At 36.4% G+C, this 15,963-nt stretch overlaps 1 protein-coding gene across 2 annotated transcripts; it reads left to right on the forward strand.

The window, feature by feature from the left end:
- Positions 1–5,748: 5,748 nt before the first annotated feature.
- LOC136224793 (transcription termination factor MTERF8, chloroplastic-like) lies at positions 5,749–11,745 on the forward strand. 2 transcript variants are annotated; one of them, XM_066013214.1, is made up of 3 exons: positions 5,749–9,337; positions 9,425–9,484; positions 11,463–11,745. In XM_066013214.1, exon 1 carries the CDS (start codon positions 5,854–5,856, stop codon positions 7,006–7,008), a length of 1,155 nt encoding a protein of 384 aa, XP_065869286.1. In that variant the 5' UTR covers positions 5,749–5,853; the 3' UTR covers positions 7,009–9,337; positions 9,425–9,484; positions 11,463–11,745. The 2 variants fall into 2 exon arrangements, with proteins under 2 accessions (XP_065869286.1, XP_065869287.1); XM_066013215.1 differs by having other exon boundaries at positions 5,749–7,008.
- The last annotated feature ends 4,218 nt before the right edge of the window (positions 11,746–15,963 follow it).

Here is a 15,963-nt window from a genome sequence, read left to right on the forward strand (position 1 = left end):
GGGGCTTATGGTTGTTCTTTGTTTGGATCTGGATCTGTGAACAAAGTTCCAATTGTTTACCTCAACACTAGCCATTTCGACTATCCTGGCAGCCGTATCTGAAAACCCTTTCCAAACCACTTGATTCCGATTTCGCCAGATGCTCCAAAGTATACTAGCAACTTTTGATGTCTCATCGCTGTTATTTCCGTTAAGCACTGTCAATACCCATTCAAGGCAAGATTGGATCTGTGATATACGACTATCGCCGAAGTGGATTTCCCATGTTCGCCTTGCCAATTCACATCTGAGGAATGTGTGAATTTCGTCTTCACCTGGCTGTTTGCAGATTGGGCAGAAGTTGGCAAGGGAGCTGTGTCGCCATTCCAGGTTGGCCATGGTTGGTAGGCTGCGAGACAACAGACGCCATAGGAAGTTTCTGATCTTCGGGGCAGTGTTGACGCGCCATATAAGTCTCCAGTCGATTTGTGGTAAAGTACTGGGATCAGTGTTGGAGGAGATGAAGACTCGGTAGCCGCTGCGAACTGAGTAATTTCCATTCCGCTCTGCGTTCCACATCCAGCTATCAGGATTTGAGAGCGATCTTCTTGGTATGGAACAGATTAGACCTTGATCCCTTAAGGAGAAGTGATTGCTCAGTAGTTCCAGGTCCCAATTGCCATCACCCAATAGTAAAGAGCTTACAGTACCATTGCCAATGGTCATGTCCGGTTGACTGCCAGGATAGGGGTTGTTGCTATCAGGAATCCATGGATCCGTCCACAAATTTGTAAGGGCCCCGTTTCCAATTTTCTTTCTTAGACCAGTGAGCAGAAGGTCTCGGCCGCGGAGGAAGCTTCTCTAGATGTATGAAGGGTTATGACCCGCCTCAGCTTCGAGGAAGTGCGTAGTTGGGAAGTACCTCGCCTTTAGGACACGTGCAACCAGTGAGTGGGGATTCTGCAAGACTCGCCATCCTTGCTTTGCTAATAGGGCCAAATTGAATCCTCGGAGGTCCCGGAAGCCTAAGCCGCCCTGTGATTTAGCTTTGCACATTTGTTTCCAACTTACCCAGGAGATACCGCAATTAGTGCTACTTGAGTTATTCCACCAGAAACGGCTTACCAAGCTGTTTATCTCTGAGCAGAACTGGTCCGGCATCCAAAAAATACTCATGATGAACATTGGGATGGCTTGGATTGCGGATTTGATTAATATTTTCTTTCCGGCGCAAGAGAGGAATTTTTATTTCCAGTTGGTAATCCGATTCCTGACCCTATCTTTGAGATATCCGAAAGTTTGTAGTTTGCTTCTTCCAACCTCAATCGGTGCCCCTAGGTAGAGACCATGGTTGCTTACTTCCTGAACTCCGAGCGTTTCGATCACATCACCCTTGGCTTCCTGAGAGGTATTTGCACTAAATAGAATTGCAGATTTTTGAAAGTTTACTTGTTGTCCAGAGGCTAACTCATACACTCGCAGGCAATCTTTTATAAGGGAAGCTTCATTAGAATTCGCATGGAAGAATAGCATGCAGTCATCTGCAAAGAAGAGGTGCGAGATGCATGGTGCGGAACGCGCCACTCGGTAGCCATGGATCTGTCCAGTATGTTCATAAGATGAGAGTAAGATTGACAGACCTTCAGCACAGATGAGAAAAAGGAAAGGTGAGAGGGGATCTCCCTGTCTTAGACCCCGTGTTGGAGAAATAGGGACAACTTCGTTGTTTCCGTGAGTAATTGTGTATTTAACCGTTGTCATAACCATCATCAACCACTCGACCCATCTATCTGGAAAGCCCAATGCTTTTAACATGTCACGTAAGAAGTCCCATTCGACTCTGTCAAATGCTTTGCTCATGTCCAGTTTTAGTGCCGCCATACCATGCTTGCCTTGCCTTAGACCTTTCAGCTTGTGAATAGCTTCATAGGCCACAATTATGTTGTCTGTGATTAGTCTCCCTGATAGGAAGGCGCTCTGGTTGTCTGATATTAGTGAAGGGAGAACTTTCTTGAGCCTTTCTACAAGCATTTTTGATACTATTTTGATTAGGACATTACACAATGAGATTGGACGGAGGTCAGTGACTTTCTCAGTTAGCTTCTTTTTTGGGATGAGTACTATCAAGGTGTCATTCACATGAGGTGGGATGACAGAATTGTTGAGAATTGATAAGCAGGCTGTAGTTACAGATTGACCCACAATGCTCCAAAAGTGCTGATAGAAGGCAGGATTGAGCCCGTCAGGCCCCGGACTCTTGTCTGGGTGCATGGAGAAACAAGCAGATTTGACTTCTTCACTGTCGAATGGGAGCATCAACATTGCGCAATCCTCCTTGGAGACCTTAGCTGTGACTTTGGATATGATGTCATTTGTTTGTGGACTAGAGGATGAAAAAATTCCCTGAAAATAGTTGAATAAGAGGTCTTCTAGGCCGTCACCCCATCCTCGCCATTCTCCCTGATCATCTTTCAGTGATGTGATGAAATTGTTCTTCTTTCTCGCTGATGCGTGTGAGTGAAAATATTTAGAGTTCGAGTCGCCTTCACGCAACCATAGTAGTTTTGCTCGTTGATTCCAGAATTCTGTTTGCTTTTGAAGGGTAGAGTTGTACTTCTCAGTTAGTTGCCGATATAGGGAGATATGAAAGTGGTCTGTTTTATCCCTTATTTTGTTAAGTTCAGTTCTGATTTCTGTAAGCGTGCGGCTGAAATTCGCATCCAGTCTGGTGCTCCAACTGATCAGCGCGGATGAGCATCTGTTGATTTTATCAGCAATATCAGTAGTACCTTCATCCCAAGCTCGCTGAACCACCTGTTGACAACCGTCCTCCGATAACCAGTAGTTTTCAAAGCGAAATCGTTTGACCGAACCACTTTTAATCCATGCCTTAGCTTCCAGAAAAAGGGCTGAATGATCCGAATGAATAGTAGTGATATTTCGTAGAATAGCATTCTGAAACTGTTCCCTCCATTTGTGATTGACAAAGGCCCAGTCTAGTCTTTCTTCTATCCATCTCTCAGAACCTCTGCTGACTTCCCAGGTAAAGTGATGGCCTTGCATATGTAGGCTTGAGAGTTCGCAGATGTCGATCGTTTGTTGAAAGCCCTCGAGAATCCAATTTGGGTGTCTGTTGCCTCCTTTTTTGTCTGAGTGACTGAGGATGTCGTTGAAGTCCCCGATACAACACCATGCTTCGTTCTGGTTGTTATGTAGTCTGTGCAGCAAATTCCATGATTCCTTACGCCTGCTGCGTTCAGGATACCCGTAGAAGCCTGTTAGCCGCCATGGGGTTAGTGGGTGGAGATGAACCATGACATCAATGTAGTTTGTTGTTGATGATTGAACCGTTACACCGACCGAAGATTTCCAAAATAAGGCTAGGCCACCTCCATGACCCTGTCGATCAATGATTTCGTGTCCCTCGAAGCCTAGTTTTCTGCCAATTTCAATAACCTTCTCTTCCAAAGCCATTGTCTCCATTAGGAATAGAAACAATGGTTTATAGGCCCGAACCAAGTCCCTAAGGACGTTCACTGTCCGCGGGTTGGCCAAACCCCGACAGTTCCAGCTTAAGACGCTCATTGCCCCTGGCGGGCCTGGCTTCTAGGTCCCGCGCTAGCTCCGGTTTGTGACTGGTCGGTGCAGTTTTTCTCTAAGATACTAGTTTCTGATAGTTTTCGTTGCCTCTTGGGATCCAAAGTAAGAATGTCCTCCATGTCTGTGTTTGTGAATAGATTGTTCTGTGTGTCTTCTGCGTCGCTATGTTCCATATTGTCTAGATTGAGAGGGGGAATTTCAGCCGCGGTCTCCCTGAGCCATTCCCTTCCTATCTGGATGCCGGCTCTTCTGTTAACTGCTCGTAGGCTGCTGTCATATGGCCTGACTTGTGTTACTTCCTGGTTGTCGAACAGTTGGATGCAGAACTTGTCTGCGTGTCCTATGATTCCGCAGAAAAAATAGAATTGCGGTAGTCTTTCGTACCGGAATGGGATCCAAATCCATTCTCCTCTGCTTCGTTTTATCTTTTGGCCCTTTCTCAGTGGTTTCCTGACGTCGATGGTTACCTTCACACGCAAGTAACTACGGCAAGCTCCTAAGAAGTTTTTTGGATCAGTTTCGATAAAAGTTCCGATGTGATTACCTATCGCCTGACAAACTGCCTCTGTTTGGAACCCAATCGGTAGGTCGGATATTTGAACCCAGATAATGAGATCGGTGATCTCAATCAGCGCCACCTGTTCTTTTGCTGCTAGTTGACGAACTATAAGGAGGTTTTGGTTAAAGGTCCAGGGGCCGTCATTGAGGACTCTCGACATGTCGAGGATGTGGTAGAACTGGAATAGGTATCTTCCCTCTATCTCAGTTTCGGTGATCGTGACCCCCTTGACAGGGCGCCATATTGCAGCCAGAGTGTTTTTTATGGATTCGAAGTGGGTAGATTTTGCGGATAGGACTGGCCGATGACAAAGTATTGGTGATGTTCTGCTGGTTGGATGGAGGAGTCGCCCAGGATTAGTCCATCGGAGTCATCTTCTGTTAAACAGAGATGCGCATAGGCCTCTGCCAGACCTTTGCCTTTGTTCATGGTGGAGATCGACGAGGGAACAGCACCGTAGGGTTGAGGATGAATGGCGAAGGCGGCCTGGGATGGGAGTTTGCGTTAGGTCGAAACTGCTCAGGGGAGCAGACGTGATACACTCCAAAGGGAGAGACTTTATGTTTTGAGAGTATAAAAGAATAATGGACTTTCTAGATAAGTACAGACGCCTAGGAATATATTAGCCTTTTTTTTCATGATTGGTTTAATTAATTGGTGGAGCCTTTGTAATTGGTGAGTCCATTATGATTGAGTGGTTATAGAATCTAACCATTGGAGTTACATAGTTTAATAAAATGAAATTTATTAAATTGATGATGTGACATGTACATTGAGTGTTTGTGAGTATAAACCATTGTGGATGCTCTAAAATTGATAACTTAACAATGTTATAGATGACTAACAAATAGACATAAAATTAAAACATTTATGTTAGTATTAGAATTGCTTCTTACAACTGACATTATATACTATCTAATGCTGTAAATGAGCCCAGCTGTTCATGAGCGGTTCGGTGGTCGGCTTGATAATAGCCCGACTCGACTCGGCTCGATTTATAAACAAGCCGCTCATAAACACAATTTATTGGCTTAGTTTGTAAACGAGCTGAATTTGAGCAGGCCAAAGCTTAGCTTGAAAACTCGCTTAGAAAATTTATGAACAAATTTTAGTTTTGTAGAAAACTATATAGTTTTGTGTTAGTTCACAAATATCTAAACTTAATATTATTTCATTTGCTATTAGATGAGTTCGTTCACGAACATAATAAATGAGTAATAGACGAACTATTTTGTAAGAATCTTGTTTATTTATTCACAAACATAATTTTCTTAATGAACCAAGTTCAAAAAGGATTTTGGCTCGAAACAAGCTCGAAGCTCGGTTCGATCTCGTTTATTTTTTAATAAGTTGAGCCGAGCTTAAGCAAGCCAAAGCTCGGCTCAGGTTCGAGCTCATTAACTTTACAGCGAGCCAAACTTAAACAGGCCAAACCTCGGATCAGTTCGGCTCGATTACAGTCCTAAGTTTATACTTTCTAGAACCTCTATGTTAAATGGAATTTTTGCTTATTTACTTCTTTTTCATTTTAAAATAAATGCATATTTAATTATTTTCGATTATTTAAATTTGATTCAAAAGACACCAATAAATGATATTGAATAGGAGGGTGGCTGAGCCCTAGTTTCTGCATTCGATTCTCATCATCATCACTCTCAGTTCCTGCTTCCTACCCCTTTTGCTCCACTTCTGAATTCGCATATTAACTTCCAGAAATGGCTAATCATTTCATTAGAGATATGCTCCCTCACATTCGGATACGTCTTCTTCATTCTTCTGCAACGCTTTCTTCCGTTCCTCCATTACCCATCGCTGCAACTTCTTCATCATCCTACACTGTTGAATTCCTCGTCAATTCATGTGGGCTTTCGTTAAAATCTGCTCTTTCTGTCTCCAACAAGTTTCAGCTCAACCACAAGACTCCACAAAACCCTCAATCTGTACTTCAACTCCTCAAATCTCATCATTTCAGCGACACCCATGTGGCCCAATTGATCGTCAAACACCCTCAAGTTCTCAATTGCAGAATTCACAGCAATCTCAAACCCAAATTTGACTACCTCGTCAAAATTGGCTTTGAAGGTGAGCTACTTCCCCGTACCATTTTGTCTAATCCGTTTATTGTCGGAGACTCTTTAGCTTCTAGTATCAAACCGTCTGTCGAGTTCTTGAGGTTATTTTTAGATAGTGATGAGAAATTTCTTCTGGCTGTTAAGCGCGGACCATGGTTATTGGGGAACAATTCGAAGATTCTATTGCAACAAAATATTGATGTTTTAATGAAAGAGGGAGGACTGCCTACTCATGTTGTGCAGAGGTTCCTTACTTTGCAGCCAAAATCTATATTCCAAAGTTCTGAAAAATTGATTAGTGCTGTGAATTCTGTTAAAAATCTAGGCTTTGAACCTGGTGGTACAATGTTCATACATGTTTTTAGAGTGATGATACAAATGAGGGATTCAACTTTGGAGAAGAAAATTCTGTTGATGAAGAGTATGGGGTTTAGTGAGAAAGATATTCTAAAAGCTTTCAAGCGATTTCCACAATGTTTAGCTTACTCTGAGGAGAACATTAGGAAGACATTGCATTTCTACTTTAATACTATAAAGTTGAAGCGTCAAGCTATAATTGTATGTCCTGCTCTACTTGGGTATTCGATTGAAAAAAGAGTTCTTCCTAGGTATCATGCTTTGAAGCTTTTGGAGTCAAAGAAGCTGATAAAAGGGATTGAGAAGTTAGAGTTCATAAAGATAGCTGAGAAGAATTTTCGTGTCAAATTTATTGATGAGTTCATAGATGAAGTCCCTGGTTTGTTGGAGTTTTATCTTGGTATGAAGGAAGGCAAAAGCTCGGTGCTCAATTCAGAATAAGTAAGTTTTCCTTTGCAATTAAAATAGATTAATAGTTGTATGGATAATCAGAAGTAGTCTTAACTTCGCTAATTACGGTTTTGTTGGGCTAATTTGTGTTTCAAATACTATTAGTATTGAATTCAATGGATATATTTTGGGGACTGGTTTAAAACTCTCCCTTGTATACCTATACAGTTATACCTTCAATAAAACGTTTCCTGATTGGATGGTGATAATTTCGCAGAAAAGCTGTCTTTAAGCATCACTAGATATGAGTATAGTGTGGGATTTTTCTATCTAGGATGATCAAATACTTTTGTATTTTATGTCTAAAAAAAGCCTGTTTGAGGCAGGAAGGATCTAGGGTGCCAGGAGGGGGATTGATCATCCACTGGTTGTCCAAGAACTCTATTGAGGGTAAAGATACATAATATATATATAAGCACTCATAGGTATTGGAGCACCCCCTATCAGGGAATCCTGGAACCTTGACTTGAGGTGTGTGTTAGTTTCGTTAATCTTGAAATATTGCAAAGTGCGGAATGGTGGTTTTACACCTCTTTCCTGATTAGATATTAGAATTGCTTATGTCTCTGTTTTAGGCACTCTAAAAGTCTCTCTCACTTGTTGTGCTTGTTAGAAAAGATGACTCATTCTGTATCTTTCTATTTAAATGATTATTGCAATTTTGGTTTATGTAGTACGCACAAAATCTAGTATGGAGTAATGGAGTCGAGATTAGGGGGTGACAATTTCGAGTTTTGTGTCAAAATTATGTTATGTTATATATATGTTTCACATGGTTATATATGATATATATAAAATGATAATCATGTCAGTCGTGTTGTTTTAGTCTGATCATCCTTGTCAGAAGCTATCATCCTTATTCGAGACAAATTACCTTCTTTTACCTGTTGTATTTCCTGTTGTTTTGGCATTTTTATATTGTGCGTAAATGACATTGGTAAGGAGCTGGTGGAGATATTAGAGAGGAAAGGAGATCATCTCCTCTTATCTATGGAAGCCAACTATTCAAATTCCATAGTATAACAAGGTCAAGAATTTGCTTCTTCCAATATAAATCATATGTGGGTTGAATAACCAGAATTAGATTTGAAAAACAAATACAATGATTTTGATTTTCTTTTCTTCAATTTCAGTTGAATTGTCATAGATCATGTTTATATGATCCATGCCATCAATTTTCAGTTGTGCATTCTTGTATTCACTCTTTTATTTAATATATGATCATCGGTGTTGAACTCAAGTATCAGTTCAACACTTTTCAAAATGTGCACATTTTTAATTTTCATTTAGGAAAGTTTATCCAATTCTTACAATGATTTCCAAAGTGCCTCTTTGTTCAGTTTGGTTTTATTTGATTCGTTTCATTAACCGAACCGGTCCATTTCTAGCTAAAGTTTCAACCTCGGGGGGTAAAATTAGAGTATTTTGTATTATGAGAGTAAAATTGAACTTCCACAATGACCTTATCCGTAGAGAAAGTCATTAGTTGAATTTGAGATTATAAAAGAAAAGCTTAAATCTTGATAGAATTAGAATGAATCATCTTGTTACAATTGCTGATATACATACAAGAAGTTACAGCAGAGGTTTGGTTACTTGTTTCTTAATGAGATTTATGTGTTAATGAAAACTTAGTGAAAGAAAACTTGATGTGAAGGCAGGTAAGTTTGAAGTTAATATGAAAGAGTGATTTGCTCTTGTTTGTTGCTATATACTTCCTAAATTATTACATGTTGAGTCTATTATCAAGTTAATGAGTCAACTCTAACTCAATCCAAATATATTCGTGTCATTACGTGTATCATTTGTTGAATCAAGGCCTAATACATCACTAGCTCCCTGGACTTGTCCATAAAAGTAGATTGTCTCCCTGAATTTTGTTAGTGTCTCACCAACTCTCTAAACTTGCTTATTCCGTAATAACTAAATACAAAAACTTATTAAACATAAATTCTAAAAATACATCTTCATCTATTCAAGATGTACTTTTTTTTCTTCTCCTACCTTTCAATCTATTATTAGGGTTAGTGTTGCAGGTTTGAGATATTGAATGGATAAAGATCGAGAGTTAGTATTATGGTTTTTATATTTAGTTGTTACAGAATAAGTTAGTGGAACATTTGCAAAGTGCATGGAGCTAATCTACTTTTATGGACAAGTTTAGAAAACTGGTGATATGAAATAAGCAAGTTCATAAAGCTGGTGAGACACTGACAAAATTCACGGAGCCAATATATTTGTATGGACAAATTCTGTCTCATATAACATAATGCGCTATATATTCAAAAGCAATTGTGCAGCCTAGTCACTTATTTAAGGGGTAAGTTCTAAATTTATGCATTCCTAATGTAATAATTGATAAAATTATGTTGTCAAAGTTTCTAATGTAGAGTAATTTTTGGCACAGGTAGTAGCAGAGTCGGTTTTTACTGTTTGAAATGCAAAAAGTAAACTCAATTCATATGGGGTAGGTTTTTTTTTTTTTTTTTTTTGCTTATACCTGTCACAATCCTTCATCTGTCGCCTATGATGCACGGAAACAGAAATTTAAACGGAAACGGGGAAACAAAATTTTTAAAAAACGTAGGAAACGGAAACGTGAGAAATGTGTAAATATTAAAAATATAAACAAATGAAGACTAAAATTCCTCAACAACATAATGTAGCATAAATCATCTACCACACCCACCCTCCCACCCGAGAAAGAAGAAAAGAATGAAGAATCCGGACTCAAAGAAGAAGAAGAAACCAGAGTTTCATGATGAAGAAGAACCAGATTCAATGAAGAAGAAATCGGAATTTCTACAAAATAAACAAGGAGCTACAATGAATCGATTTCAATCTCAATAAGATTCAATAATTGGAGATATTGAGTGTGTTAAGCTATTCAAATAGAATTAGATTTGTGACTTTAAAATCAATTAAACGTTCAATGAATCGACAGTTAGATAGTGAGTCGTGCCAGAATCAATGACAATCACTTTGTTACACACATGACCATTAAACTTTGACTACCTCCTCAAAGTGACTCTTAGCTATCTCAAAATAAAACTTGTTCAAAATGATATTTACCTTGAAATAATATTTTTTATTTCCTAAAATCGCTATTTTGTGAAGTTTTTTTTTTCTCCTAATCAAACAAAACCTAAATAATCTAAAACGAAATTGTTTAAGAATTGAAATTGCTTAAAATATCATTAATTCTTAAAATTCTTTATTTTGAGACTGGCAATAGTCATTTTGAGGAATTGAGATCATGAGTGTAACAAAATATAAAGTTTAGTAGCTTTTATGTTATATTTTGAAGTTTAATGATCATACTGTAAAAATCGGTTTAGTGGTCATGATGAGTGTAATTTATCCATCACGATCTTCACTCCACCTTATAAATTTTAAATTTTCTTTCATACATGTGTTCGTATTCTTAATATGTTAGTAATGAATGATAACATTTGATGAAAAGTAGAACGAAAATAATCCTGTTCATAACGATAGAATGTGCTTAGTTAATAAGAATTGAAATTTAGTCTAATTTTAAATGCAAGATAAATATTAGAAACTAAAATTTTAACAATTGGAGCTAAAAATTTATTAACCATACCAATGTTAAACATAATTTTATACTCTACCCCTTTTGTTTAATAAAATTATTAAGCTTTCTGTACTATATTTTAATTTTCAATTGATACTAATAAACAAAGGGTAGTTTACACTCATGGTCATTGAACTTTACTCATTTTAACATTGTGGCTACTGAACTTACACTTTTTAATACCGGTGGCAACTCAACACCTCAAACCGACTGTTGACTCCCTCAAAATAAAAAAATCGAAGAGTTAATGATATTCTAAGAAACTTTAATTCTTGAAAATTTTCGTTTGGAGGTCATTTGGGTGTTGGTTAGGAGAGAGATACTGGATTTTTAGAGAGATAGAGCTCCAATAAAGGCGATTTTGGAAAATAAAAAAATGGTTTCATGATAAATGTCGTTTTGAACAACTTTGATTGTTGAATATTTTCATTTTGAGGAGTTAGTTAAAGTTGAGTGGTTAAAAAATATAAAATTCAGTGGTTATATTGTTAAGAATTGAAATTCAGTAGCCACAACGTTGTAATGAGTAAATTTCAATGGCCATAGGTGTAATTACCCAATAAACAAAGAAAATAAGATTTCCCCTTCCTGAAATTGAATCAGAGACTGGCTGAGCTGAGCCCTAGTTTATGCATTCTATCCATTCTCAGTTCTCCACTTCTGAATTCGCATAAATGGCTAATCATTTCATTAAAAATATCATGTTACCTCACATTCGATTACGTTTTCTTTATTCTCCTGTTCCTCCATTACCCACCACTGCGACTTCTTCTTCATCATTTACTGTTGAATTCCTCGTTAATTCATGTGGGCTTTCATTAAATCTGCTCTTTCTGTCTCCAACAAGTTTCAGCTCAACGACAAGACTCCAGAAAAACCTCAATCTCTTCTTCAATTCCTTAAATCTCATCATTTCAGCGACGCCCATGTGGCACAATTGATCGTGACGGTACAAATGAGTGAGTCAACTTGGAAGAAGAAAATTGAGGTTATGAAGAGTATGGGATTTAGTGAGGACGATGTTCTAAAAGCCTTCAAGCGGCATCCACATTGTTTAGCTTTATCTGAGGAGAACATTAGGAAGAAATTGGATTTCTACTTCAATACTATGAAGTTGGAGCCTCAAACTATAATTGTATTAGTATTGAATTCAATGGATATTATTTTGGGAACTGATTTGAAACTCTCCCTTGCTTAGTGTAATGTGGTTATTAGTTGATTTATGATTTTCTAACCAAAAGAAAAACCTATTTGAGGTGTGTGTCAGTTTCATTGAGTATGAAATCTGGCAAAGTACAGAATGAAAAACCTATTTGAGGTCATTGACTGTGAAATGTGGCAAAGTGCAGAATGATGGTATGAACACCTCTTTCCATATTAGATATTAGAATTGCTTGTGTGTCAGTTTCATTGACTGTGAAATCTGGCAATGATGGAATTGCTATGTCTTTGTTTTAAAGTCTTTCTCTCACTTTCCCTGCTTGTTAGAAAAGGCAACTCATTGTGTATCTTTCTCTTTAAATAACTATTACAATTTTGGAGTAATGGAGTTGAGACTAGGGGGTGACAATTTCAGGTTTTGTGTGAAAATCATGTTATGTTATATATATGTTCCATATGATTATATATGATATAAGTACAAGAAAAATGATAATCGTATCAACCATATCGTGTTAGTTGAATTATCCTTATAAATTTTGTTGTCGTGTCAGAAATTACCATCCCTATTCAACACAAATTACCTTCTTATATGTTCATGTTGTTTTATTATGAATAAATGCCATTGGTTAAGGAGTTAGTGGAGATATTAGAGAGGAAAGGAGATAATCTCCTCCTCTTCCCAATGGAAACCAACTATTCAAATTCCAGAGTAGAACAAATTCAAGAATTTGCTTCTTCCTCCTGTATAATGTGTGTTGAATAATCTTGTTACAATAGAAAGAGTGTGTGTAACAAACTAAATATAGGTTGAAGTTAAATTCATGCTAGCATTTGAGAACTAGAAAGAGGTTTGGTTACTTGTTACAATTTGTGAATGAATTTTGATTTTGCTGTCGTTGGAACGTGATACTTGGTTCTTGACGAAGTAATTCTGGGATTAGGTGTTTGACAATGCTGAACATTAAGGGTTAGTACATAAAAGGTTACAAGGCTTAATATATCTATAGTTTTCTGTTTTTGTTCAGAAAAGTCAATTGTTCGTTTGTTATTATTATTATTATGGCATTACACCCATTTGGCTCAATCAGATCCCTGACCTAGCTAAAAATCATTATAAGCTTATTTATTTTAATTGTTGCTATTTAAAAATATCTAATATAATTATTTCAATTTTGAATTTTCTCTTCTTGTTCCTTATTTTTTTTCTTTATTTACAAGGCAAGAGGCCGCTCCTAAAACTTGAACGTTTACCGTTGTGCCAAGACTCGCCCTCTTAATAGTAACTCTAAAAAAATCCTTTGCTTTGCTAACATAAAAAACCATAATTGTCATTTCAAAGTGCAAAGTGTATAAGGAAGAAAAAAAAAGACATGAATGAACTAAAGCGTCCCTAATACAAAACTTAAAAATACATTTTTTCTTTAACATTATTTCGATTGTTTTAAGTCCTTCGACAAAAGAATAAAATTTTACTCAGTTTGATAACTTTTTATTTTTAATTTTTATTTAGTTATTTAAATTATTTTTATTAATTTTTATATTGAATTAACTTTTATAGTTTATTTATTGATTATATATATATATAGGGGTGAGATCAAGTGAGAACCTCCTCTTAGGTGAGGACAATTCCTTATGGTGAGAACACTCAACACTACGCCGTTTTGAGTATAAAAATCAATAAAAAAACAATTAAATGCTGCTAGTGGAGTCAAACTTGGGCACTTCCATCTACACTTCACCCTACTTACTACTGAGACAATTGTTTCTCTTGTGCATTATATCACGTGCGCTGCTTAATATACCATTGTACTAGTAACTTCTATTGTTTAATATTTGACGCATGCACTTATTAATATCAATTAAATATGCATAATAATGAATTATTAATAGAAAAAAAACAAATTTACATAATAATGAATTATTAATAGAAAAACAATCCAAGAACATGCTTTAATTTCTTATTTATTTAATTCCTTTATATTTTTGTAATTTATGTTATATAAGAAAATATATTTTTTAAAACATACGTTAAAACATATATTTTAACTTTTAAAATACGAACTATGAAGTTTAGAACGTACAATATATTTTTTAGAACATACATTATGTTTTTTTAGAACATGTGTTATGTTTTTTCGAACATAAGTTATAAATTATATTAGAGTAAATTACACCAAAGATACCTGAACTATACTGCAATTCACACTTTGATACATAAATTACATTTTGTCTCAACAATATACCCTGGACATTTAAATATTTTTATCCTGTAAATACCGGTCAATTCAAATTTGACCACTTTTAGGGGGTGTTTGGTAGCTGCTTTTCGACCTCCTGTTTGTATTTTCATTTTGAAAAGGAGAGTTTAAGGTGTTTGGTTAGACACCTCCTATTTGCCTTTTGTAGCCGAAAAGTAGCTTTTTATAAAAGCAGAGAATCCCTGCTTTTTGGAACAGCAGCCTTTTCAAACAGCAAACAGCAAACCGTAACAGGAAACAGCAAACAGTAACAACAAACAGCAGGTAAAACAAACGGCCCTTATTCTAATGATTAGAACTCACTATACACTTATTAATTAAAAAAACTATAATATATAGTTAATGAATTGAAAAAAGTGTTATGACCATTTCTCTTTCCTTTCCCTCTCTTACTGTCCCTCTCTCTCTTCTCGTCTCTCTCTTTCTCTTCCCCTTCTTTTCCTCTCATCCATTCCATTTTTCCTCTTTCCTCCAAAATCATTTCCAATTTTCTTCCTTTGCTTTGATTTCACATCCTCTTTTTCTTCCCAGAATTTTAATATCACCATGAATTGGAGCACATATCTTTCACTTCCTCTTTTTCTTCTTGGAATTTTAATATCGCTGCTTCAATAGCTGTTGCGATGAAGCCAGAATATGACATTTGAATGGCAACTCTAAAGTCTATTAATGAACGGTGTAAACGATTTCTACAAGGCATGGGATTATTGATGATGATGGAAACACTCCTCTGGCGACCATGTACTGTTTCTGTTTCCAACGAGAGTTGACGGAAACGCTCCTCCGACGACCATTGATGATGAAATCAGTAGCCGAGAATTGGTTCAAGAGGTTTACGACTTCAGTTCCCATAGTGCTTGTACTGTCTAGGTCTGGAAATCATATAGAATCGTTTTTATATGGTAGTCATGGATGAGAGAGAGAAATAGATTAAGGAGACACAGAAAAAGAGATAAGAAGAGAGAGAGAGAGAGAGGCCGATTCAAAATAGATAAATAGAATAATTTTTTTTTAATTCATTTAAGGGTGTTATAGTTTTTTGGGTAATTAATTTATTAGTCCCTATATTTTGACAAAACATACTGTTTAGTCCATGTATTTTTAAAAACACATGGTAAGGTTTCTAACCTTTTTCTCAGTGAACTGTTTAGTCCTTCCATCTGTTTGTTAGATTTTTTTACCGTTTATAACTTCAAAACTGATGAAATTACCCTTTACTATTTATCTTCAAACTTCAGAAGAGGAAATCCAATTTAGAAGAAGAAGCTATTTGTATGGAGAACAAGAAAAAGAACAGACTCAATGCTTACGAATTTGAACGATTAAGAAGAAAATCAAGAAGAAAAACACTCAAAGTTGATTTCAGATGTATTAGAGTTTAAAGGAAAGAAAAATAAAGGAAAAGAAGAACGCAAATCCAAATTGACTAACAGAATCTTCATGAGAGTCTATCGGAAAGGACTAAACAGTTCATCGAGAAAAACGTTAGAGACTAAACAGTTCACCGAGAAAAACGTTAGGGACTTTACCGTGTATTTTTGAAAATATAGGGACTAAACAGTGTGTTTTGTTAAAATATAGGGACTAATAAATTAATTACCCTAGTTTTTTAGATTAATAAGTGTATAATGGGTCCCAATTATTTGGGTAAAAGTGGTCAAACAGTTATTGACCAGTCATTTACCGGATAAACACACTTAAATGTCCAGTCATCTATAATTAGAGTATATTTTTGAGACAAAATGTAATTCAGGTACCAAAGTGTGAATCGAGTTATAGTTCAGGTACCTTTGATGTAATTTACTCAATTATATTATAGAAAAAATGAAAAAACGATCCAGTATGATTTTTTTAGAACATTATACTTAATTTTTGGAACATAAACTATATATTTTTTAAAACATACGTTCGAACATATATTTTAACTTTTAAAAC

Source organism: Euphorbia lathyris, chromosome 3 (genome assembly GCF_963576675.1).
Source record: "Euphorbia lathyris chromosome 3, ddEupLath1.1, whole genome shotgun sequence".
Lineage (NCBI taxonomy): Eukaryota > Viridiplantae > Streptophyta > Magnoliopsida > Malpighiales > Euphorbiaceae > Euphorbia > Euphorbia lathyris.